Below are 26,932 nucleotides of genomic sequence, written 5' to 3'. Positions count from 1 at the left end.
TTATTATTCAAATTTAATTTCCGCCCATCTCCCCCAAAAGAGGGACTCTGGGCAGTTTGCTTTGCAATGATGCAAGACCCTGGTTTTCTTCAAAGCTAGTGGGGGTTTTGATGCACCACCTTTGTGCCCTCAGTCTTTGGGGTCCACCTCCCCCCCCCCCCAAACTGCTGCAAATGGCCATCTCTGATGAGACAGGAAGGGGGAAATTACCAACTATGTAACAATAATCCTACTGGCAATCCTTAACTTCATTTCAATACATTTCCTTGTCTTGGCTCCAGGCCTTTCTTGGAACACGGTCTTAGCACACTACCCAAAGGTGAAATTCAGACCTCAGGCCCCCCAGCAGGCTGAGAAGATCATCAAAAACCCAGAAGCTTCTTCACAATCCTCAGAACTGCCCCCCCCCAACAAATGTGGGCAGATGTTGCAAATTGGGGCAATTTCAGATCTTCCAACAGAAAACATAAGCATGAGAATTAAGTCTTCCATTTGGCCGAACACCCTCAAAGAAAGAATTGTGGCAGTGTTGCTGAGACTGTCGTGGTTCTTGGCTGCTCCCCGCTCCCAGTTGCTAAAACAGTTGCCCACCCCTTATTAGAGGGTGATGATGATTTGCAAGAATCCCACTCTTCCCTGGCATGCCCCAGTGGCAGAGAGTTTTCCTATGCTGACATCCGTAAGAGAGGTCCTGGATGGTCTAGATTGAGCATCATTGATTCAGGAGTCTCTCCCTCTTTTTGGGGGGAAACTCTCAAATTATCCAAACCTGGTTTCTCTCCAGGGATTTGGACTTCAAGCCCATCATTTTCCAGCAATAAATGTCTGTATCTGGAGGATTCCCAGATTGAGGAAAATGGCCTAAAGATTATTACAAAAGAAATATCCTTGGAGTTGAACTCCTTCTACTGACTTTATGGCCACATCCTTGTTGTTTTCTTGGCAACAATAGTGTTTTCCCAGGCTACCCAGTGGTCTCCCATCCAAGTATTAAATAGGCACCACCCTGATTTAGCTTCCAAGCTTGGTCAGAAAAACAGGGGCTCCTGGACAGCTACAACCAACTGCAAATACCAAAATAGCAAATTCACATTTTATTCTGCATGGAAATAAACTATACAAAAAAAATTCTTTTTTTTTCTTCCTCTTCTTTTTGTTTTGGCCAAAAAATATTTGCAGAAAAGTTTTGGTAGGACTTCTAAGTTTAAAAAAAAAAAACCCAAACCAAATTCCAGAGCCCGTTGTCTGCTCACCTTGCCAAGTTAGTTCTTATCATGGAGGCCACAGGGAATGAATAAGCACACTCGTAAGTCTGGCTGGCCATCATTTGGCGGGGGGGGGGGGGATAAAAACCACATTCTCTTCTGTACGCATCCAAATCTGACAGAAAGGTAACTGAGATGATCAACTCAAGCAAGCCTCGATTATTAACACGGGCTGCCATTCTGAAAACATGCTTTGAACTCACAAAACCCCTTTTTCCAACAGAACCTTAGAAGCCTGGTAGGAATGAGAACCAGGTTCGGTTGCCTGGGTCATGTTTAAAACCCTCAGAAGACCCTTAGAAGAACACCAGACATTTTGCACCCGAGCAAAGGATTCTCGAGCTGGAAAATACAGTCCACGGCATGGCTTAGGCCAAACTTACATCTTCCTTTTCCAGGGCTGGGGTGTGGGAGAAGAGGAAAGAAATTAGCAATCAGTACAATTCTCTTCCAAACAGGAACTTTTCAGTCACTGAGCACCAGTAAGGCAAGGATCCACGTCGTCTGTATGAACTGGGTTTTCTTGGAGATAAACAAAATACGAACTTGAGTGCTGCACGTCAGCTGCAAAAACTGAGCTGGGTCAATAATTTGCAGCTCATTTCAAGGCATGCCTAAAATGAAAGGGGGCCTGCTCTGATTCTTTACCTCACATGGGGTCCCAAATCCCCCCACCCTTATTCTTTAAAAGGCAAAATATCCCAACCATACTGGTTGTCCACTCCCCTCGTCCTGTTAAGTCTCTTGGACCGCTTCGGAATTGCGGGAAGGAGGAAATCGCTCTTGGAATTCAGCTTTCTCCGGATACAGTTTGATGTAAGTGTCAACCATTAAATCTAAGTCGTGTTTGATGTCGAAGTTTATGTTCAGCAGGGCGAGGTTATTCGACCGCTGCTTGGTCACCGTGTTCTTTAGGTAGGCCTTCAAGCGCCGTCGGCCGATTTCAAACTTCTCGTTCTCCACTTTCATGATGGGGAGGATGCAGAGGACCTTAAGCAGTGAGTAGACATTGGGGAAAAACTTGATGTCCGGCAAGTGGAGGGTTTCGTAGATGGTGGTGGGAAGTTCAATATCCTTCCCTCTGTGCTTCCACTTGATTCTCCAGCAATGGAGCTCTGCGGAGAGGGTATCTGGATTCGTGAGATCGTTCTTGTACATGTCGGCATGATGCTCCTCAGAGGTATTGAACTTGAGCTGCCCCATGACCGATGGCACCAGAGACAAGCACTTGAGTGCCCTCAAGGGCTGCTCCGAGAAGATGTCTTTCAGCTCCTGAATGATGTGCTCCACCGTCGGGATGCTAAGCGCTTCTTTGTAGTAATTTTCCGGGGTGATCTCAGAATCCAAACTCCCCTGATGGGATCGGCAGAACTTCCCAGGCAGCTTAATGGGGAGGTCCAGCTTGGTGGCCAAGTTGGTCGCCTCCTCAAACCAGAACTCGTGATACACCTCAATGTTCTCCATCACCTCGTTGAGGGAATGCAAGACGGCCGTCAAGCTGCTGGCTGCAAAGAAAACGTCTGACGTTTGGCCCTGGAGGTTCTTACCAAAAGCCCTGGTGAAAGAGAGGATGTTCTTGATAATCACCACCGTGACTACAAAGTCAAAATCTGCTAGTGCCGTGGAAAGAATGTACGCCTGCCCCGCCACTGAGCTGTTCCACGGGATGGAAGCGTCATTGACGCTGTCCAAGCACAGCACCAGGGCCTGGAGGAGGTCCACTACGATCTCAAAGGTGTCGTGCCGGCCGGTCCAGTGCGAGCGGGCGACCTCCTTCAGCAAGTTCCCCTTCTCCTCACTGTTGTGAAAGAGAATGGAGATGACGTTGTCCAGCCCAGCCAACAACTGAGGGGACTGGAGAAAGAACAAGCAGACCTCCTCCATGGTTCCCAGCACGATGGAAATGCCAAGAACGGGAATGGATTTGGCTAACCAGATGTTCAAGGCACAAGAAGAGGACAGCGTGTAAACAGCCCGGGGATACTTTTCCAGGATCCTCGTAGCCACGGTCTTCATTTTAGGAGCCAGCCCGCTGGAGACGACATAAGCCTGGCCCCGACAGTATTCCATGTTCAGGCCCCACTTTTCAGTGATCGTAGCATGGAACGTAACAGCTAAGACTTCAGGGTCTGCCTCGTACGGCAGGAAGCCAATGAATTCCTCTCGCAGGTTATGAGCGTCGTCCACGAACCTCACCAGGACCGGCAGGTGTTCCTCGCCCGCCAGGTCCACCACCTCATCGGTGACGATGGAGAAAAACGGAGAGTCCCTGACTTCCCTGAGCATCTCTTCCCGCACACAGCTCTCACAGACGTCCAGCATTTGCTTCTGCTGCGCTTTGGAGCAATACGCCAGGTTCACGGCGGTGGTCTCGAACTGCTTCCGCAGAACCTCGTCTCCGGAGTTGATCCTGAATTCTAGGAGGGCTTGGAAGTTGTCCGGCGTGAAAATGCCTTCCGGGAGCTCGTCGGCACTGTGGCCGTCCAGCGGGATGTTTTGTTTGCCCATGAGAATCAAAATCTCAAATAAAGACTTGAGGTAATCCTTGTTCTCCCTCTCCTCCTGGGTTAACGGGACGTCGTCTTCGACCGGCTCCTCTCGGCCTTCCTCTGACGCCAGGTTCTGGACGTCGTTCTTGGATTCTGGATTTGCCTTTTCTTGTTCAAAAGCTTCATCAACTAGGGAGGGAAAAAGGGGAAAGGTGTATTTAACACCAACATACCAGCAATACCAAACCGCTCCCTCTAAATTACTGAGACATCTAAAGACTTTAGTAGTGTTGTTGTTATCGATCAGATTTATTAAAGTCACTTGACCCCTAGAAGACAGCAGCCATGCATATTGTGATAATGACAAATTAATTATTAATTACTTATTAATAATTACTTAATAATAATAATAATAATAATAATAATAAATAATAATCCTAGGTTTTGGGAAGAACTTGATGCAACTGAAGGCCAACAGCAGCTAAAGAATTGGCAGCTGTGATTTCATATTGATGTATATAATAATAATAATAGTAATTGTAGTAGTATCATCATCATCATCATCTAAGGCAGTGGTTCTTAAAGAGGGAGGGAGGGAGGAGAGAGAGAGAAAGAAAGAAGCAACAGAAGGAAGGAAGGAAAGAAGGGAGAGAGGAGGGAAAGAGAGAGGAAGGAGGGAGGGAGGGAGGGAAGGAAGGAAGGAAAGAAGGGAAAGGGGGAGAGAGGAGGGAGGAAGGGAAGGAGGGGGGAAAGAGAGAGGAGGGAGGGAGGGAGGGAAAAAGGAAGGAAGGAAGGAAGGAAGGAAGGAAGGAAGGAAGGAAGGAAGGAAGGAAGGAGAGAGAAAGAAGGGGAGGGGGAGGGAGGAAGGCAGGAAGGAAAAAGAAGGGAAGGGAGGAGGGGAGGAAGGAAGGAAGGGAACTGTATTATTTTGACTTTCTAAGAATTGGGAGGAGCAAAGGCATGAGTGGGAAAGATAAGGGAAAACAGGATGCCCTCACCAAAGCCCACCTCCTCTGGTACTCCAGCTCAGGCAGAGACCTCCCTGATTCACTGGAGCATAAGAAGCGGGGGAGGTCCAGCACAACCAGACTTGCAAGATCCTGTTATTAGAGCCACTCTCAATAAAAGTATTTTTAGCTTTCCTGTGGAGCTGATGAGGGACACGGTGGCGCTGCGGGTTAAACCGCTGAGCTGCCGATCGGAAGGTCGGCGGTTCGAAACCGCGCGGCGGGGTGAGTTCCCGTTGCTAGTCCCAGCTCCTGCTCACCTAGCAGTTCGAAAACATGCAAATGTGAGTAGATTAATTGGTACCGCTTCGGCGGGAAGGTAACGGCGTTCCGAGTCGTCATGAAGTCGTCATGGCCTCGGAAGGCCACATGACTCGGAAGTGTCTATGACAACGCCGGCTCCAAGGCTTAGAAACGGAGATGAGCACTGCCCCCTAGAGTCGGACACGACTGGACTTTACGTCAAGGGAAACCTTTACCTTTACCTTGTGGAGCTGATGAGTTGATTTCCTGATCTGGCCTATCTCGTGGGCTGACGTGAAATCAACTCCGCAGGAAGGCTACGGCTACTTTTACTGCATGTTGTCATGCAATGCGCTACCCAATTCTAAGAATCAGTGCTCCGACTTACTCTTTTGCTGTTTTAATGTTCGTATTTCTTCTTCACTCTGGGGACAGAAAAGGGAGAGGTTTTTTAAAGGATGCATCTGAGAAATCTGCCTCCAGAAACAGCACAAGTCAAAGAAATTCTATGCTAATTCTCTGAAGCCCAAGCGTTTGAATCCTGCCAGGGTTAAACATTCAAAGCAACACAGTTGTCTTGTCTGGGTGATTCAAGGGGACAGAGAGCACAGTTCCTGCAGAAAAAGAGATGGCTTTACTTTGGAGCACAACACAAACTTTCTCAGTGCAGTTAATGGATCCCATGAAATGGTCACCTCATTCAAATCTGCACTGTTCAAAATTATATTTCTGTGGAAAATAGGGTATTTGGTTCCAGCTCGACGGAAATGAAAAATTTTAAACACACACACACACAGATATATTGTGTATGTGTATATATATGTGTGTGTGTACACACACACACACACACTGTACATACACACACACACACAGAGTATATAGATGAAATATTGCAGTAAAGGATAAAAAGAATATACTTTTAATTTAAATTTTTGGTTAACAAAGTCACAGAGTAGCTATAGAAAGCAAAATTTTAAAAAAGAAGCTTATACTGACAAAAACATATATTTTTAAAATTTAACTGTTTCCCCCCGATGGAGTCTTCCTTTTCTCCATTTTGCACACACGAAGAGCAACAGCATCTAAAACCCCAACCGCAACTGCACTCACACTAGCCTCAAATGCACATAGGTTAATTTTGCATTAACTGAATTTTGGGTCACCTTAAATGTGACCTTGTATCAATTTACAATTCGCACTAAATCAAGTATCACATTATTTGCACACACACTAATCGCAACCTACCTGTGTTTACTTATTTACTGGATCTACAGGTAGTCCTCGACTTACGACCATTCATTTAGCAACCATTCAAAGTTATGACGGTGCTAAAAAGTGACTTACGACCAGTCCTCACACTTACAACCATCGCAGCATCCCCACGGTCACATGACCAAACTTCAGGCACTTAGCACCCGGCATCTGCGACTTCCCAGTTGGCTTCTGACAAGCAAAATCAATGGGGATCCATGTGACTCACTTAACCACTGCATGATTCACTTAACAATCACAGCGATTTGCTTAACGGCCACCATAAAAATGTCATAAAATTGGGTGTGGTCATATGATGCCTTGCTTAACGACCACGCCACTTAACAATGAATTTTCAGGTTCCTACTGCAACCTAGCAATTTGAAAGCATGCAAATGCGAGTAGATAAATAGGTACCGCTTCGGCGGGAAGGTAACAGCGTTTCATGACTGTCATGCTGGCCACACGACTGTGGAAGTTCCTTAGACAACGCTGGCTCTTCGGCCATGAAACGGAGAGGAGTACCGCCCCCTAGTGTCAGACACGACTAAACGAGAACCTTTCCCTTTCCCTTTTTTACTACTGCGGTCGTAAGTCGAGGACTACCTGTATAAAGTCTCTCAACTCATGATTTATGACATCAAGGCTTGCCCTTCTGGACTGCTGTAGGACATTTAGCAAAATAGCTTTAGATGGTAAGCAATTCCTCAACGTTAAAGTAAAAGGTTCACACTAATGTTCTCACTTAAGCCAGCCTTAATCCTAGCACTCTCCCATGTGTTAGGACCACAACTTCCATAATTCCCAGGTAGCAGGGCATTGGCCCTAGTAGCTGAAAGCTGCGCTCTTAATACCTCTGAGACACCAAGCTGGGGAAAGCTCCTAGCAAGTCCCACAAATCTGGTCATTACTGATGGCCGGGTCCAACCCGCCCACAGCCTTGAACAGCCTCTCCTAAATTCTCAACGAATTCAGATGGAAGGGACTTTCTCTGAGCCAGGCACGTAAGACAACCCCAGCCATCCAGCTAACTTTCCTAACCCATGTGCCACAGACTGGGGCAGTCAGGTTCTAAGCTTGCTGCCTCCCATTAGCCAACCGCTTTAGCATGAGATGCTGGTTTTGTATTTTTGTGAATTCTTGAGGACAATGGTAAGAAGAACAGGAATAACGACACATTTTAACTTCAGGATTCCCATCCTCCTCGCAGTTCAGCATAACCAAAAGCCACTTACTAAACCACTTAAAGATTGGGTTAACCTACGGAGAATTGTTAGAACAGGAACATGGAGAATATAAGATGAAACCAAGAGATGAACTGGCTGCAGAGGGATTTAGTTTTCAGTGGTTTTCATATGCACAGTTAAGTGAAAAATTTAAGGTAGCTAATAGGACATTTGGAATTGAGCAGCTGAAGACCAAATTTGAAGTCAAATTACGTACAAATGAAGAACATGCACTTGCTAAAACGTACGAACCCTTGCTGAAATTTGAAATGGAGGAGGAACAAGGGAAAGTGTATGATAAAATGGGCTAAGAACTTTGGACATTACGTATTGATGGAACGGGCTGAAAATACGTGGTTAAAAAGATTGAGATCTACGTTACATTATAACTGAAAAGAGAATTTTTATAAAATGATGTACCATTGGGATATGTCTCCAGAAAAATTATCCAGAATGTATAAAGGTACTTCATATTTATGTTGGAAATGTGGACAACATGACGGGTCATTTTATCATGCCTGGTGGACTTGTAAAACAGCCAGACATTTTTGGGTTCAAATACATATAATGATACAAAGAATTTTAAAGACCAACATTCAACTGAAACCAGAATGGTTTTGCTGGGATGAATGGACAGTCAATTAGAAAAGAGCCATGGAAGATTATTTTTAAATATGATTACTGCTGCGAGACAATTATATGTGCAAAAATGGAAAAACTCTGAAATATCCACAACAGAGGAATGGTTGGTGAAGATGACAGAACTAGCAGAGATGGTAAAATTAACTTGTTTGATTGAAGAAAGATCAACAACTACATTTATTAGTGACTGGAAACCCCTTATGGACTTTTTGCTAAAAAAAGGAAAAAATGAACTGGGGATTTATGGATTTGATTATTAAAAAGGGTAGACTATAGAAAGAAGGAAATTATGATGTAACCTTAGAGAGAGAGGGTAAAATATAAATGTACAGAACTTATAACTGCTGTTAAGAAAATCTTTATTTTCTTCTTTATTACTGTTTTTCTTTTTCTCTTTTCAATTTATTTCCTTTTCACTTTCTTATTGTCTGTATTCTTTTTCTCTTCAATTCAAAATGTGTACTGTTTTTATTCTGTTGAAAACCTCTTTAATAAAACTTATTAAAACAAAGCAAACAAACAAACAAAAAGATTGGGGGACCCTTACCTACCATCTATTCTGACTATCGTTCCAGGATCTCAGTCACCTTCATTTTGACATTCACATAAAGCCAGGAAAGAAATATCCAATGCTTGTTCGGGGGAGACCCATTCATTTCATGCCAGACTGGGTATGGGTTAAAACAAACAGATTTTTAGCTTGTGAGATAGCCATCAGGGGCAGCTTATGGCTTATCCGGAGAATTGTGGGTGGGATGTGAGAGACGGCTTGTACTGTGGTTCCATGGGGAGGGAGGGAAGGAAGGAGGAAAGGAAGGAAGGAGGGAAGGAGGGAAGGGAGGATCCTTTGAGACCTTTTATATAGAACAGTTTTTTTCAAACTGGGCCACTTTAAGATGCATGGACTTCAGCTCCCAGAATTCCCCAGCCAGCATGGCCACACATCTGAAAGTGGCCAAGTTTGAAAAACACTGATTTCGAAGATAGCCATCAGTCTGAATTTACGATCAGAGACCTACAGACTGAGCCAACCTACCAGCTCTTTGATTCTTTTGCGATGCCTGCTGTGTGGGTTGTTCAAATGGCTTGTCAGGTCAAATATTGTGGGCACAGCATTGTCACGTAAAACTGTCCTGTAGGGGCTCTGGAAAAGAGAAAAAAGAAAAGGGGAGGGGAGGGGAGGGGAAGGAAGGGGAAGGGAAGGGAGAAAAGAAAGGGAAAGAGGAAGGGGAGGGGGAAGGGAGGGAGGGGGGAAGGGAGGGAGGGAGAGAGGGGAGGGGAGGTTTTGGTTACCTGCTATTTTTTTTTAAATCAGGCATTTTTAGAGGGGAAAAGTACCAAGAAAAATATAGATTTTGCATTCCAAGGTACATTCCTGCACAAAAGTACACGAGGCACCATCAGGAATGTATCCTGGTAATTTGTTTTTTCCCTTCTCCTTTTCATTTTTACCAAGTTTGGCTATCACCACAAACATTTTAAGCCACGTTCTTACCGGCTGGAGGGCAAAGAACTCCTAAGAAGCATTCGTACATGGGCGAATAAGAGGGAAACATCTGGACCGTAGTCAAAGGGAATCGAGAGTAGAACCAAATGAATTGTCCCCATGAGACCAATCACATTCATCCTGTTCAAAGGGGCTTGCCGTACCACAGCTAAGCTACCCAGCCGCTGTGCAGGGCATCAGGTACCCAGAGGCCAACACATTTTAAATTACAAGTAGCTGTTCACCCCGATTAACGCTTTGCAATCCAATCCTCTTTCGGTTGAGGGCTACAGTTCTGCAACAGGCATTTGTTTCAGGCACTGTAGCATACGTAGAAGGGGCTAAATCAGTGTTTCTCCAACTGGGCAACTTTAAGATGTGAGGACTTCAACTCCCAAAATTCCCCAGCCATGCTGGCTGCAGAATTCTGGGAGTTGAAGTCCACACGTCTTAAAGTTGCCCAGTTGGAGAACCACTGGTCTAAAGCAAGTAGTGGGTGGGATTAATTTCTAAAGCAGGTGGGCCATCCACAGTCCTCTTTCTGACACCCTGTTTCTTCAGAGCTTCATGCTCAGATGCCATAAAGCCCATCTTATCCCTTGCTTGCCAGCAAAATACAGGCCAGCCAGCCCAACTGGCTTGTTTTTTGCCAGAAAGGAACCATTAAAGTTCCATTTATATATATTATATATATTGCTGCCCTCTGCCTGGTTTTTATTTAATTTTCTGGGAATCAAGTTCTGTTAATTCCCTTTGCTGGCTATAAGGGAGACACCCCTGGGTGCCTACAGACAAAGGGATGACAGGCTGAGAACTGTGTCATGAAATCATCATGCCAACAGAGTGGCCTTCTTACGACAGATGTTACAATGCAAAAACAAAACTGTGTTATTCACACGGGGATGCCGCAATGCACGTGTCATTTTTTTGACATCGTGGGGGCCCGCAACAGATTCCTGAGCATTGACCCCCATGTTTCTTTACAACTATAGGATCAGCTGGGACGGATGGAAGTCAGGAATCTATTTTGGACCTACCTACTGTTGCGTTTCTTATGCAAGTTAATTCCCTCAGCTATTTAAAAGGCAAATGTTTGGAGAAAACATTTTGAGGGAATAGAATGCTGTTTGATTGGAGATGCAATTTCCCCCAGGAGAGTCACAGATGGGATGCTCCACTGCAATTCAGCAATTCCAATGAGAAGGTTCTGCCATAGTCCTCCCCCATCACATTCAGCAGCAATTTCCCAAACTCCCATCACCCCAGGCATGTTTTCGCATTTAAGCATCCCAGTGGGGCCCAAAACTGCTGAAACACACAGGCATGCACAGCGGAAGATGGAATATAATCCACGTGTTCCAGATTCCTGCAAAATCCAGGGGCTTTATGCTCTCAGCAGGCCTTTTGAAGGGAGATGGGCGGTGGTGACATGTGGAATATATATATATATATATATATATATATATATATATATATATATATATAAAAAAAGAGCTACTTAATTAACTACAATCAACCATAAAAAGAGCTACTTAATTAACTACAATCAACCAAGCCACAAAAGGCTTTTGCCTGGTATGACAACTCCCTGCTGAGAAATTGGCTTTTATTGCTGACGGACTGCAAAAAAAACGGGAAAAAGGAATTCAGAGACACAAGTTACGCAGTCAACAACTTCATTCCACTTACGCTTCGACATATCATGGACGTTTCGAAATGCTCTGCGCACAGTCTGTAATGCTTGTTCAGCTGATCCGGCGTCTTATCTTCCAGATCAACTCTTCGGCAGTTCTCAACCCACCGCTGGCATCTGCGAAAAGATACAGATACACACCCACATATATTTTAGTCCCTCGGGAGTTTTGCAGACCAGCAGTTCCCCAGCTGGAAGCCAAAAAAGGAAAGGTTTAATCATGCATGGTATCCTGCGAGCCACTCAAGGGGACAGCCTGCTGCATCTCTGCATGAATGGCTGATCTGGGGAGAGCATCTTGCTTCTGTGAGAAGCGGGGATTTCTGCAAGGTTTCTGCACTAGGAGAATTGGATCAGCCAGCAGGGAGATGCAGTAAAATCATGGGGATCAAGATGAGACAGCCTGTTGCAACTCTGCATGAGGAAAGGCCGCACAGGTGAGTCATGCAGAAGCTTCATGGAGTAAATGCTCAGTAATCTGCACATTAAGGCACCATAAGAGGTGACTGAGGATGGATAGAATGAAAGTTTTTGCACCAATTTTGATGCCAAGAAAAATGCTTTAACTGGCAGAAATTGGGGAAATGTTTTTCTAATGCATTGATCTCCATTCACTACAGTCAGAAAGCCAGCACTAACGTGATTTTTTTTTTAAAAAGCAGCATTGTGGATACTATCAATTGCTTCTTTTAAGTCGACACCTCAAACTAATTTTACTACTCATGTCACAATACTCTGCTTTATAGTGAAAATGGAGTTTCAGTCTTTAGTCCACTGAGATAAAATAGCTTAGTCTGATTATTTACTGTCGCTAATAATATTCCAGCCTTCGATACGAAGATTGAAAAAAAAGAAATAGGTATCAAGAGGAAATGATCCTTCTGTCCTACCCTGTTCTAATAGGCATGCGAGGGCTTCAATCGCCCAGTCGTGCCCGTTTTGACATTGCTGATCCTTCTGGCAGACGCCCCTACAAACCACAATACTTAATTGCTTCCCTGCAAAATGGCCTGCTTAAACGTGGTATTCTTCTTCCAAAGCAGCAGATCAAACTACAGCAATGACCGGCATGGATTTTATTTTTCTGGAGAAGAATCAAAAAGTTATCCAGCTGCCTTAGGCAGGTCAAGACTTCCCCCTCCTACTAATGTACAAAAGGTAAATATGCCCTAGAGCTGAGTTTGAGTCCAGGTGGACCTCAGAAATATAGGTAGTCCTTGCTTAATGACTGCAATTGGGACCAGAATTTTGGTTGCTAAGCAAATCCGACCCAATTTTACAACCATTTTTGCATCAGTCGTTAAGTGAATTGGCTGGTTCCCCATTGATTTTGCTTGCTGGAAGCCAGCTGAGAAGGTCAAAAATGGCAATCGCGGTCTCGCGTGACCGTGGGACACTGTGACGGCCATAAGTGCGAGGACTGGCCATAAGCATGAGGACCAGTAGTAAGTCTTTTTTTCACCGCCATTATAAGTCTGAACCATTGCTAGATGAATGGTTGTGAGCGAGGCCTACCTGTACATCCATGGAGTTAGCCCTGCCTTCCTTCTGGATGTTTTTCAACTTCCCAGTCTGGCCTACCATCCTGAACATTCTTGGCATCTTCCATCAATGTATTAACTAAATTAGACCCTGCTTAGCTTTTCTGAGATCAACCAAGCTCTGCTAAGGGCTGTCATCTAGTGGGCTCCTAGTCATGGTTCATACACATTTCTTAACAACACTACAAAATGGTTTGCCATCATCTTCCCCAGGGACATTTCTTCCAATTTCCTGGTTTCTCTTTCATTTACGAACCAGGTCTAACCAGCATAACTTTTGAAGATCAGCTCAATGCTTCCACCTTTCAAACTATGATATGTCCGCATAATCTGTAGGATAGTTTAAGGCAGGGTTTTTCAAACATGTTCCACAGAAACCCTAGGATTCCAGCAGAACATGATGGGGCTCCACAAGAATTCAAAGAAGAAAATTGACTCAAAGGCAGCCAAATTTCTAGCACTAAAGCTTTGTTTCTGGATCAAGGATTCTGGGATTTAAAAAAAAAAACCTAACAAGATTCAACAGCCTGAAAAACTTTGAAAACTGCTGGTTTAAGGAACAGAGCACGAATGCAGTTATTTATATCAAGCACCACACAGCTGGTCAAGAACAGAGAGCCACAGATTTCAGGATGGTGTTTTTAATGCTAGCCTGGGGAAAATACAGAATTTTAGAAACTGCAAGAGGAAATTCCCAGCCTCCTTTATAGTGAGTTTGTGAAGGTGAAGCTTCTTTGGAGGACTTAACACGCTTCTTCCCAGATGGGCTGAGTCGCTGTTTACGTGATAACTGACTTGCCCTTTCTCTTGACCACGTCTCCTCTTTCATTCCTTTCCGAGCAGCTGTACAATCCCACACAGTTTGTGACATTGTATGGTCTCTTATTTCTCAAAACAAAGCTATAGAATTTTTAGAATCACAGAATCAAGAATTGTAGACATGGAAGATAACACAAGGATCATCTGGTACAATACCTTGCAATGGGCAGAAGAATCCATTAAACCATCTTCAAGAGGTAGCTGTCCAACCTGTTCCTAAAAGCCTCCAGAGGTGGAGAAGATGCAACCTCCATAGGTAGATGTTTCCATTGTTGTGCAAATTTTACTATCAGCCATAGGTAGTCCTTGGCTTATGACCACTTTAGAGACCGGAAAATTCATCATTAAGTGGGAAATGGGCATTGTAGTCTGATATATTAAGTGACCACGCCTGATTTTACAGCATTTTTACAGCGGTTGTTAATTAAATCACATGGTCATTAAGCAAACCACATGGTTGTTAAATGAATCATGTGGTTCCCCATTGATTTTGCTTGTTGGAAGCTGGCTGGGAAGGTCACAAATGGTGGTCACATGACCCTAGGACACTGCAACTGTCATAAATACATGCCAGTTGCCAAGCACCTGAATTTTGATCATGTGACCACAGGGACACTCTGATGGTCGTTAAGCGTGAGGCCCAGTTGTAAGTCACTTCTTCCAGTGCCATCATAACTTCAAATAGTCGCTAAACGAATGGTTGTAAGTCGAAGACTACCTGTACCTTTAAATGAAATCTAAGTAGTAGTAAAAATATAAGCCCAGTGACTACGGTGCTAAGCTATACCTCCTGTTCTGTGACAAAACAGGCTTCCCATACTGTAACAGATCTTTGGCTCCAATGATCTAGAGCAGTGTTTCTCAACCTCAGCAATTTAAGATGCATGGCCTTCAACTCCCAGAATTCCCCAGGCAACAAGGAATTGAAGGCCACGCATCTTAAATTGCTGAGGTTGAGAAGCACTGGTCTAGACCTCAAAGTATCTCCTGAAGAATGAATTTAAAGTTTCAGCAGAGCTCAAACTATTCTTAACAGCCAAGAAATTATTCTCAGATCTCTGTCTTTCTTCTTTCATTCCAAAACATGATCTCCAGCACGAGCGCTTAAGAACGGGAAGAGAGCTGTTGATTTATGGAATGTCAATATTCAACATGGACTGAATATTGAACGGTCAGGCAGAGAGGGCATGCTATGGACCCTGTCCACAAGGGATTGCCGATTGGCAGGGTCCAGGAGGAGGGCCTTCTCGGCCGTGGCCCCCCCGTGGAACAGCTTAACCTCAGAGGTAAGACAGGCCCCCACTCTCCCGGCCTTCCAGAAGGGGGTGAAAACATGGCTATGCCTCCTTGCTTGGGATGGGAGGGGGGACAGCCATTCTTGGCGATGGCTGGCACTCAACTTGTACGCAGAACACATCATGCGACATGCTGGGCTTGAGGAATCCAAGGCTGGAGTTAAAATCTCTGGAAGAAACATTAACAATCTCAGATATGCAGATGATACCACTTGGATGGCTGAAAGCAAAGAGGAACGGAGGAGCCTTATGATGAAGGTGAAAGAAGAAAGTGCAAAAGCTGGCTTGCAGCTAAACCTCAAAAAAACCAAGATTATGGCAACCAGCTTGATTGATAACTGGCAAATAGAGGGAGAAAATGTAGAAGCAGTGAAAGACTTTGTATTCCTAGGTGCGAAGATTACTGCAGATGCTGACTGCAGTCAGGAAATCAGAAGACGCTTAATCCTCGGGAGAAGAGCAATGACCAATCTCGATAAAATAGTTAAGAGCAGAGACATCACACTGACAACAAAGGTCCGCATAGTTAAAGCAATGGTGTTCCCCGTAGTAACATATGGCTGCGAGAGCTGGACCATAAGGAAGGCTGAGCGAAGGAAGATCGATGCTTTGGAACTGTGGTGTTGGAGGAGAATCCTGAGAGTGCCTTGGACTGCAAGAAGATCCAACCAGTCCATCCTCCAGGAAATAAAGCCAGACTGCTCACTGGAGGGAATGATCTTAAAGGCAAAACTGAAATACTTTGGCCACATAGTGAGAAGACAGGACACCCTGGAGAAGATGCGGATGCTGGGAAGAGTGGAGGGCAAAAGGAAGAGGGGCCGAGCAAGGGCAAGGTGGGTGGATGATATTCTAGAGGTGATGGATTTGTCCCTGGGGGAGCTGGGGGTGTTGACGACCGACAGAAAGCCCTGGTGTGGGCTGGTCCATGAAGTCACGAAGAGTCGGAAACGACTAAACGAATAAACAACAAACAAAGCCCTATTGCCATCTTGAACTTTACATTTCATATCTGGTATTTTCATATTTTTATTGGTATTTATGTATATTTATATTGTATTGATTTTACATGGTACTGTTTTTACTGTTATTTTATTATCCGTAAGCAGCCCAGAGTCATCGTGTACAAGATGGGCGGCAGAGAAATTTGATTGATAAATAAATAAATACATAAATAAATAAATTTGCTCCCTGACTTCCATGCTTTCGTGTGACTTAAGGGGAATAATTTCTAGAGCCTGTACAGAGTCATTTCGGCCTCTCTCTTGACAAATCATTAGATTTTTATGTTCACCAGTCAATTGGCACAACTTTGGCCAAGCCACAGAACTCATTCTCAACGAGCCTGACAGCTGCAGAATTTCTTCAGAGGCTCCAGAGCTTTCACTGGAAGGAGAGAAGACCAGTTTTAAACCTATTCTTCATCCCGCCATCCCTCAAAAACCACACAACGAAACACCAGCCACTTTGTCGCTTAATTTCAGCAGGACCAGGGACTGCCCAGAGGGCCTCCCAAAATGGAATGCTTCTTTTCCAGGGGAGGAAAAATCCTAGTCATCAGAAAATTAGCACGGCAAAAGATGAATTCTAATCTCTTCCTTGATATTTTACCTTCATGGATGTAGGGATACATCTTCCATTCATCATATAAGGGGTATACAGAGTCCAGAGAAAGGTTGGATTTACACATCACACAGCACTTTGTTGGTTTCGGTTTGGCATACGTTGTATGAACCAGCTGCTGCCACCTCTACCATGACTGATGGCTAAGCAAACCCCAGCCATTTAAGGAGTCCACAATAAACCATGATTGACCAAACCCTGCCTCAGCACTAGGTCAAAGCGATCCAGTTCAGACACTGGGTTTGTGTCCCAAAGAAAACATGACTTTGATATCCCACTAAGCGACATGCCAGGTTCATTTCCATCTTCTCCTACTATGTCTCCAGGCTGGGATTGGAATCTCCCCTGCTTATAATGGTAGAAAACTTCAACTTCCAGGCCCTGCTTGATGGGTTTCAAGTAGAATTTATGAATTCATGGTCTCCATGGATCTGAACCGGATAACTTCTGGCCCAACGGATGTGAGTACTCACACACATTAGTTCTTGTCACCGCTTCAGAGCAGCTTCATGAAGGATTGAAAATGGAGGACAAGGTTCTTAGCTGTCAGATCATTTCCTGGTTCACCTGAGGTTAGTAGCTACCTTGATCCCCTACAAAGGCCGAGGATCTGTTAACTTGGTCTGCCCAAGATGCTTTATGGATCAAAATGGATAGATTTCAACAGCAATATGGGATTTTGCTCAGAAATATGGAAGGCAGTGCCACCATGCGCCTCACTTGGTTTGGAATATGGAGGTGACCACCAAGAGTGTTCAATGAGGTCATTCCTGTTGGCTGCCTAACCTCTGCAGATTCTGATCTTCCTTGGTTTATTGAGGGTTTTTGGGAGATGAAAGAACAGAAGAAAAGCTTAGAGTACCTCTGGAAAAGGACTAGAAGTGAATTTGATCAAACACAGGTAAGAACTAACATTCAGTCCTTCCCTGGGCCAATTAAGGGTTGCAAACTTTCCTTGTCCACTCTCATTGTACCAGCAAACAGAGTGTCAGCAGTCTTGTGTAGCGTGACCCATTCCCTTCTACAGGGCGAGACTTGGCAACATCCGCCAGCTGGCTGCTTTGAGAGTTCGGCCGCATGTCTCATGTGATTCCTTTAGTGCCATAAAATAAAATAAATTACACGGCAGTTGTTATTAAGATACATGAAAGATCTTGAGAACAGCATGCTGGCAAATATCGTCGCCAACATAAAGTGTCTTCGAAGCATTAAGCTGATCCAGAGAGAAGAACCACGGATTATCTAAGATGTTGGGGAGTGAAGCCACCATCCCACGCATGCAGAAATGTACCTTCTACTACTAAACTAGACATTTTAGGACTTTCTCTGAGCATTTATGAGTTTTCAGCTTGTAAGTAAATGCAAGAAACAGGGTCTATTTACTTTAAAGGAAGCGCTAATACTAGTAGCACTAATAATACATGACCAGGAATGGACTTTTCAGAAGCCATTAATTAACTTAAGATGTGAGTGGTAGAACTCAAGATCTGCAAACAAAACTACAGTTCACACCTGCTTGTTCCTTTGCTCAATGTCCACATTGCCAAGCAATAACCTGCATGTGTGAATGGGCTAAAACACTGGAATTTTCATTTCTCACACTCCTTCCAATGCAGGGCCAGCAGCTGATCACCCAATGGACAGATTAGGGACCTGGGATATAGACCAGATAAGCTAAGCCAGGGTTTCTCAACCAGGGTTCCAGGGCACTCACGGGTTCTGTGAGAGGTCCCTAGGGGTTCCCTGGGAGATCATGATTTATTTAAAAAATTATTTCAAATTCAGGCAACTTCACATTCAAGAGGTCAGTTTCATTCTTTATTTTCAGTTTAAGATCACCGTTAGTGCATCTATACAGGCCTACCCATGCAACGAAGACAATAATTTTTAACATCTGGCTTATATTGGAGCCTGACTGGGCAGGGGTTCTCCGAGGCTTGAAAAATATTTCAAGGGTTCCTCCAGAGTCAAAAGATTGAGAAGGGCTGAGCTAAGAGGACGAGGCGATTCAAGCGTTAGCTACGCTTTTCCATAAAAAGATTTGCCAAGTAACAATTGAACAAGATATCTGATCTTCCTTACGCTAAGAAGCAGATTTCTACTTCACACGTTGAGTTTTTTTCTAACACTGAGAATCCTCCCAGCACGCCCAATCAACCGTTGCCCTCCAGCTCCGGTTTTCCAGTTTTGACCACCTTATTCTGCTCTCTGGATCACACCTGATGCTAAGCTTATTTCCTTCACCTAAGTGAGGGTGCCACCACACAAAAGGTCCTGGATATTTAATATGAATATTCTAGGCCCACATTAGCCTAGAAAGGCCATTCCGAGTGGGTTTCTAGTATGTGCACATAGGAGAGGGAAATGATTGGGGATAATATTTTAATTTCTGGCTCGGATAGAGTGGCTGTAATAAACTTGGGGACCTGGATAAATATTTACCAAGCCAACCACAGAATGCATACTTGCATGCTTCGGTCTGGAATGGAAGCATTCCGATGCAAGTGTACTGTAGTAGTATTAAAATTCCTAAAGCTATAACTGATCCTGATGCTTACCCAGCTCAACATCTGTGAACTCCAGAGTGGAGCATTCCAAACAAAGACAATTGTGTCCATCTCTCCGGGTAAATGGCTCCACTGCTCAATGGTTCTATCTATCAGGTTTCTCCCCAGCTGGGTTCACCTAAACCTGAAATCTCAGTTCAGCAACAGAAATGCATCCTGGGGAATGACAGGGCTGTTCTATGTGTGCACCTTTCTGTTCATGGCACAGCTGTGGTTGCCTGCAACTGAAATGTCATCTTCTGAATTCGGTCTAGGCCAGTTTGCTATTTTTGGGAAAGACTCCAATGCAGAAATGGGACGCCATACGGATGGACTCGTGGCCATGTTCGGTGGAGAGAGGTCGGGCCCGTTGTTTGAGTGGCAGGCCCCCATGTAGGCGGGGCACAGATTCAAGTGGGAGGGAGCGATCAGTTGCATGAAGGGATTGATAAGGGGTGACCTCTGCCAGGAAAAGCCAGTAGAGTAACCAAGTGTCATAGGAATGGGCAAAATGGGGCCACGTATTCCTCATCAAAGCTGTAACATGGTAAAAATATGGCCCCTTGTCAGTAGAAGCAATGAAAAAAGTGTGTTGCACCCATCGGTAACAGAGCCTGCAGCACGCAGGACCCATCTCGCTTGCCCATTTAACTCAACCTTCTGTACAGCACAGGATTAACACTCTGTGAAGTCCCCTAAACCCATGTTTCATAAACAAGTCTAGCTCTCTTTCAAAAGAGTGCTAAACCCACGTACAGGCGAAGCCCACATCAGACCTAAAAGCACTCTTAGCCAACAACGTTATCTGCGCAGAGACAGGCAGGGTGCACCATTTTACCCCCCGCATGGCTTTCAGATCCCTCTGGCTGAAACTCAGGATAATCTAAATGTTTGCTCCTGCCAAACCACGGCTGGGCTGCAATGGTTCAGCAGAACTTCCGAGACACAGACTGAAAGCAAAACACTTTTTTTTTCCTTTCACGCACAGCACTAACTTCAGTTTTCCAAGCCTGGAAGAAGAAAGCAATCCCCGATTTTGTTTTAAGCCCATCAGGGAGGGGCTAGCAAGGGGTGTCAGAATTTCTAAGGTTTTAAATGTGAAACCAAAACCGTTCCTCATGTGGCACACGGCCTTAGTTAACACAATGAAATTGAGCATAATGCATTATGAGAACGCAAGAAACACGTTATGGTTTAAGGCAACAATACGTTCGGACAAAGGCCGGATTTTCTACAGAACGCTCAACCCTCTGTGGTACGTTCTATAAATTCAGCCACAGTGTTTAAAGAACATCTGCTTTACGAAGACAACTTTGCCCTCTTCTGTGTGGCAACCCCTGGATTATCAAGGGCATCATCCTGTCACTCCTCTGTTTGGCCTTCCAGGACAGGCAAATCCAGGATCTTCCATTTTATTCAGAAGTTTTGCATTCTGGTACTAATCGCTACCATTGCCCTTCTCCAAACCAGCGTGGCAATTTGTCTCCAGTTCCAGATGCTGGGCTACAACACCTTTTCCCAGTTCCCCAGCCTGGCGATCTCCAGGTGTGCAGGACTCAGGGGCATCTGCAGGGACACATGTCAACTGTGCATGATACAAAGGGGTGGGGCTTCCATCCCCAGCTGTGCCCACCCCCTGGAAATGCCCCCAGTTCGACTCCAGTGCTCATTCTTCCTGTTCCCCACCCTGGTGATTTCCAGATTGTTGGACTACAGTGCCCATTCCCCAGCCTGGGACCATGACCCATGCCACCCTGGCGAGCAATAGATCTGGAGATCGCCAGGGTGGGGAATGGGCATTGTAGTCGGATATATCTGGAGATCCCCAGGGTGGGGAATGGGCATTGTAGTTGGATATATCTGGAGATCCCCAGGGTGGGGAATGGGCATTGTAGTCGGATATATCGGGAGATCCCCAGAGTGGGGAATGGGCATTGTAGTTGGATATATCTGGAGATCCCCAGGGTGGGGAATGGGCATTGTAGTCGGATATATCGGGAGATCCCCAGGGTGGGGAATGGGCATTGTAGTCGGATATATCGGGAGATCCCCAGGGTGGGGAATGGGCATTGTAGTCGGATATATCTGGAGATCACGAGGGTGGGGAATGGGCATTGTAGTCGGATATATCTGGAGATCGCCAGGGTGGGGAATGGGCATTGTAATCGGATATATCTGGAGATCCCCAGGGTGGGGAGTGGGCATTGTAGTCGGATACATCTGGAGATCACGAGGGTGGGGAATGGGCATTGTAGTCGGATACATCTGGAGATCACGAGGGTGGGGAATGGGCATTGTAGTCAGATATATCTGGAGATCACGAGGGTGGGGAATGGGCATTGTAGTCGGATATATCTGGAGATCGCCAGGGTGGGGAATGGGCATTGTAGTCAGATATATCTGGAGATCGCCAGGGTGGGGAATGGGCATTGTAGTCAGATATATCTGGAGATCCCCAGGGTGGGGAATGGGCATTGTAGTCGGATATATCTGGAGATCCCCAGGGTGGGGAATGGGCATTGTAGTCGGATATATCTGGAGATCCCCAGGGTGGGGAATGGGCATTGTAGTCGGATATATCTGGAGATCACCAGGGTGGGGAATGGGCATTGTAGTCGGATATATCTGGAGATCACCAGGGTGGGGGACGGGAGAAATGGACTATGTAGTCCAACAGCTCTGGGATACGCAAATGGGCACTGTAGTCCATCAGATCTGGAAGTCTGCAGGGTGGGGAATAGGAGGAATGAGCACTGGAGTCAAGCCGAGGACATTTGCAAGGGGGCAACCCCTGCAAAAGAGATCTCGGCGCTCCGCAGCGTGACGGGCTTTGTAGTCCAGCCCCACCGGGGAGCACCTGCCGGAGGGAGCCCTCCCTCCCACGCTTCCCGCATTCGGGGTCCGCGGAGGCAGCCTGCCCGCGATTCACGCGTGGCAGAGCGCGACCCGGGTCTGCCACTTGTCACGTGGGGACGCATCCCCGCCCGCCCGCTCCCCCACGCCTTGCACTGACCGGGCGGGGTCCCGCGGGAAACGGAAGAAAGCCAGGTCGCTCTGGGTGCTCTTGCGCGTGCAGTTCGGGGCGGCGCAGAAGTTCGGCATCCTCGGGCGCGGCGGAGGCGGCGGCCCCTTTAAGCGCCCGCGCGCAGCCCCAGGGAAGCGGCGGAGGCGCCGCGGCAGCAGCAGCGGCAGCGGCAGGAGAACTCGCCGCCGCCACCGCCTCCTTCCCACCAGGCACCGCTCCTCGGCCGCTCCGCCAACCACCATCGAGGCGGAGGCGCGCATGCGCCCGGCCGCGCCCTGGCAAGAGGCCGCCCGCGGGCGCCTCCTCTCCGCCGCCGCCGCCGCCGGGGCTCCAGAGAGGAGGGCGCTCTCCATGCAGGCGCGAAGGGCTGCGTCCTGGTTGGGGAGGATGGGACTTGGAGTCCACCCCTTTGGACGCAGAGGGCGTTTGCAGATGGGTGCGATTTGATTTGAAGGAAGGATGCAATTCTGGAAAAGGGAGCGGGCTTCCCACGGACCCCGGGACGGCGTCTCTGCTCCCTGGGAAGCAGGCGGGCGTCTTGGGGGCAGCGGGACGCGATGCGTGGAAAACCCTGAACGCGATTCCTGCATTTGCTGGTGGGCTGGGATCGCACCGTGCACTGATGCATCAGCTGGCCAAAGGACTTGAGTTCACGCCGTAGCAAAAAGGCAACCAAGCTCAGCGTGTCCGTGCGTGGGCTAGATCACTCGGTTCGTCCTGTCGTGTGAACACAGCCTTTGACTCACGAGCGTAGCGAACTAGCCACATTCGAATCTAGTGTGTATCTTGTAAATCCACTAGAAACATCAAACCGGGAAGATTCAACGTGCACTCGTTGCCTTCCCCCTGCCTAGTTAATTGAGAAGCCGGCAAGTTTGCAAACACAATTCTTTTGTCCCGTTTGCAACGAAAACTCGCTTGAAATTGCACCGAGCTACGCATGCGCACGTCCCCTTGACAGGCGATTCAAAAGAAGAGGCGGAGCTTCTCATCTAATCGTCTTGCCCGGGGGATTCTGGTGCGCCTGCGCCTTTGAGATGTCCGAAGCGGGAATGGGTTGCGCATGCGCGAAGGCAACCCAACGAGAAGCGGGCCATGTGCATTTTGGTAAGCAGCGAAGAAATGCGTGATCTGCAAGGGAAAAAGTGTCACACAGATGTAGATGATGCCAGAGTCAGCTGCTGAACTGCTTTGATGACGACTGTATTGGCTGGTACATTATCCAGTGGTGAAATGTGCGAAATCTTAGTATAGTGTTTCTCAACCTCAGCTATTATAAGATCTGTGGACTTCAACTCCCAGAATTCTCCCAGCCAGCATGCTGGCTGGGGGATTTCTGGGAATTGAAGTCCACACATCTTATAATGGCGGGCCTTGAGAAACACTGCCTTAGTAGGCATAAATTGGCAACTTAAATCTGGGCAGTTCAAAGTTTGAGTATACAAATAGCTGTAGCAAGGAGTGATCCAGCAAAAGATAATGGGTCCCCATGAGTCAAGCATGACCTGGGATATCTTGATGGATGTGTTCAGAATGATTTTTTTTCAACCTCCCAGCTTCTGTGTGATTGCCTGGTGGTCTCCCATCCAAGTCTCTCTCTTTAGCTTTCTGAGATCAGCCAGGTCAGCTGGCCCTGTCATTTAGTTCGGCCAAGAAAAGATACTTGATGCCTTAAAAAAGTGGGTTAATTGAGTAAAGTATGTTTATCCCATCCAGTCTGTCCCACGTGTGAAATCACAAAGGTGCACTAGGCACACGTTTGTTTCATGTACTTTTTGTTACACAGTACAGAAGTCTTCTTTAGTATTCTGGATGAATTTTTTATACTGCATCATTCTCAACCAGTCTGGCCAAACCGAATACAGGTCGTCTTTGCTTAACAACCACAATTGGGACCGGAATTTTGGTTGCTAAGCGAAGTGGTCACTAAGTGAATCTGATCCAATTTTATTACCTTTTTTGAGGCAGTCATTAAACTAATCATTGTGGCCGTTAAGTGACCCATGTGGTCGTTAAATGAATCACATGGTTCCCCCATTGATTTTGCTTGCCAGAAGCTGGCTGGGAAGGTCGAGAATCACGCACATGACTGTGGGATGCTGCGACGGTCATAAATGCGAACCAGTTGCCAACTGCCCAAATTATGATCACGTGACCGCGGGGATGCTGTGATGGTTGTAAGAGTGAGGACCGGTCGCAAGTTGTTTTCTTCAACACTGTCGTAAGTCTGAACTGTCACTGTCACTAAACAAATGGTCATTAAGTGAGGACTACCGGTAGGCAGGAGTTAGGAGTAGCTGCCCCCTCCAAACGTGGAAGGAAAGCGAAGAGGACGACCATCAGCAAGGTGGGCGGCGGTGATTGGGGCAGCACTGAAGACCTGACAGATCTGGTTGGGGATAGATCCTCCTGGAGAAAATCAATGGTTGCTAAGAGTTGACACCGACTTGATGGCACATAATCAATGAAAAACCGAGGCAGGATTCCCATGAGTGTTTTGCAGAAAGATCAGGAGTCTTGTAGCATCTTTTCCAACTAACACGTTTTATTAAAACATACAAGCTTTCTTGAGCAACGTTTGGCTACCTTAAACTAACACGGCTTTCCTCGTACAATATCTACAACTTGCCAAAAGGTGCAGCATTTAAATTGCTTGAAGACTAGTCTGATTCCTTACAATACGTGTGTACCCTGGCGTGTTTACTCAACAGGAGCTTACGTCCAGCTATGCTTGGGCAAGACTTTGAGGGCAGGGAGAAGATTGGGTTGAACCCTTGCATGCCTGGCTCAGTTTGTTAGGAAACGTGACAAGCTGAATTTTGGATTGCAGTTCTTTTAATGTCTTGATTTCCTTGTTGAAAGTAAGGCAAATTCCTCCTCCAGATCTGTTACCCTTCATTTGTACTTTTTCCCATCATTCTTTTTGTATACAATTTTTAGCAAGCAATGTATTCCATCTCATTCTTCATGTATTATTATAGCAGCTTCAGTGCCAAATATATCCTGGAAATGATTTGTTTATAATGGAATATCCAGAGGCAAACCATTCAGATTTTTATATAGGGTAATGAGTTTTTAAGTATGTAACCTTATATGCTTCCTATTAACTGAGGTAAACTGTTTTGGCAAACTGTTTTTGCTCTGCTTTACATTTGAAACCATCAAAATTCAAAGAAGATTCCGCTCAACATTTTTCTAACCATCTTTCCAGATGTCAGTACACACTACTTGAATTGAATGTGTCAGGAGGATGGGAGTAACCTGAGCTGTGCTATGGCACCCTATAAAGAACATTCTTAGCTTGTGGTTTATTCAACAAAACCAAGATTAAAATAAGCCTTGGTATATGATTACTGTGGCAAGATTATTTTATGCACAGGGAGGGAAAGATTCGACTTACCCGCTGTGGAGGAATGGTTGGTGAAATTGACAGATCTTGCTGAGATGGATAAATTGACTTCTTTGATTAGCGCAGCCTTTCTCAACCTTTTAACCCCCGAGGAACCCTTGAAATACTTTTCAGGCCCCTGGGAACCCCTGCACATTCAGGCTCAAATATAGGCCAGAAGTTCCAAAATTATTATATTTGTTTCATGGGCAGGCTTGTCTATATGCATTAACACTGTTCTTAAACTAAAAATAAAGAATGAAACTGACCTCTTTCATGTGAAGTTGCCGGAATTTGAAATAATGTTTTAAATAAATCGTGCTCTCCCAGGGAACCCCTAGGGACCTCTTATGGAATCCTAGGGTGCCACGCAACCCTGGTTGAGAAACCCTGGTTTAAGAGAAAAGACACTATCTACATTTATTGGTGACTGGAAACCTCTTACGGACTTTTTGCGTAAAAATGAAAAAAAAAATGAACTTGTGATTTATGGCTCTGATGATTAGACAGGATAGATTATAGAAAGAAGAGAGTCACTGTGTAACTTGAGAGAGAGGGGTTAAAATGTAACTGCACTTATAACTGCTGTGAAGAATATCGGAAGCCACTTCTTTATCTTTTTCTTTTTCTATTTTTCTTCAACTTTTTTTTCTTGCACTGCTTGCATTCTCTTTGATTTCTTTCTTTTTCTTTTTTCTTCCTTACTTTATACTAGTTTGTATTAATCTTTATCTTCCTTTTTAAAAGTTTCAATAAAAATCATATATATATATAAATAAGAGGAAGTGTGCCTTCTCTGTACCAGTGCCTGCACTCTTGAATGAGGTTTCGAACGGCCCCCACCATGCCGCTATGTCAAAGAGCCCTCAACACCTGGTTCTTCGCCCAGGCCTTTGGCAAGGATGACTGATGCCCCCTCCTTCTTTTTTGTTCCCCTCTGGGTTTGTTTTCTTTGCCATCATTGTTCTGTCTTGTGCTGTGTTTTTGCATTGATTTTTGTTCTTAAATGTTTTGAACAATTGTAAACCGCCCAGAGTTGCTGGGAGTCGGGCAGCATATAAATTTAATAAATTATTGTGGTTGATCGCACACTCAGCCAAATATTTAGACTGGATTTGGCATTTTTGTCCACCTATCGAGTCCTTCCCAAGGACCTGGGATAGGCAGGTGCTGCTGTTTAATAATATTAAAGGTATCGTCGCAGGATGGAAGCTGTTCCAAGCAAAGCTGCCTTTTGCTATTGACTAATGGTGATTTGGTTAATGCTGGTGGTGGTCAAGGGGTGCTCCAGATGTGTTGTTGTTGTTGTTGTTGTTATATGTGAATGTTTTTACTGTACCTTAAAAATAGAATCCAGCAATTTTGTTACTGAAGATGCTTTTTTTTTCTTACA

General features: G+C 45.5%; 1 protein-coding gene across 1 annotated transcript; it reads right to left on the bottom strand.

Moving 5' to 3' along the window:
• Nucleotides 1–1,079: 1,079 nt before the first annotated feature.
• Nucleotides 1,080–22,342, bottom strand: THAP12 (THAP domain containing 12). The gene is made up of 5 exons (XM_063305973.1): nucleotides 22,140–22,342; nucleotides 11,299–11,419; nucleotides 9,160–9,267; nucleotides 5,393–5,429; nucleotides 1,080–3,943 (listed from the first exon to the last, which is right to left on the bottom strand). The coding sequence occupies exons 1-5, from the start codon at nucleotides 22,226–22,228 to the stop codon at nucleotides 2,001–2,003; spliced, it is 2,298 nt and encodes a 765-aa protein (XP_063162043.1). The 5' UTR covers nucleotides 22,229–22,342; the 3' UTR covers nucleotides 1,080–2,000.
• Between the last annotated feature and the right edge of the window lie 4,590 nt (nucleotides 22,343–26,932).

This window comes from Candoia aspera, chromosome 5 (assembly GCF_035149785.1).
Source record: "Candoia aspera isolate rCanAsp1 chromosome 5, rCanAsp1.hap2, whole genome shotgun sequence".
In the NCBI taxonomy this organism is placed as follows: domain Eukaryota; kingdom Metazoa; phylum Chordata; class Lepidosauria; order Squamata; family Boidae; genus Candoia; species Candoia aspera.
This window is presented reverse-complemented; position numbering and strand designations above follow the sequence as displayed.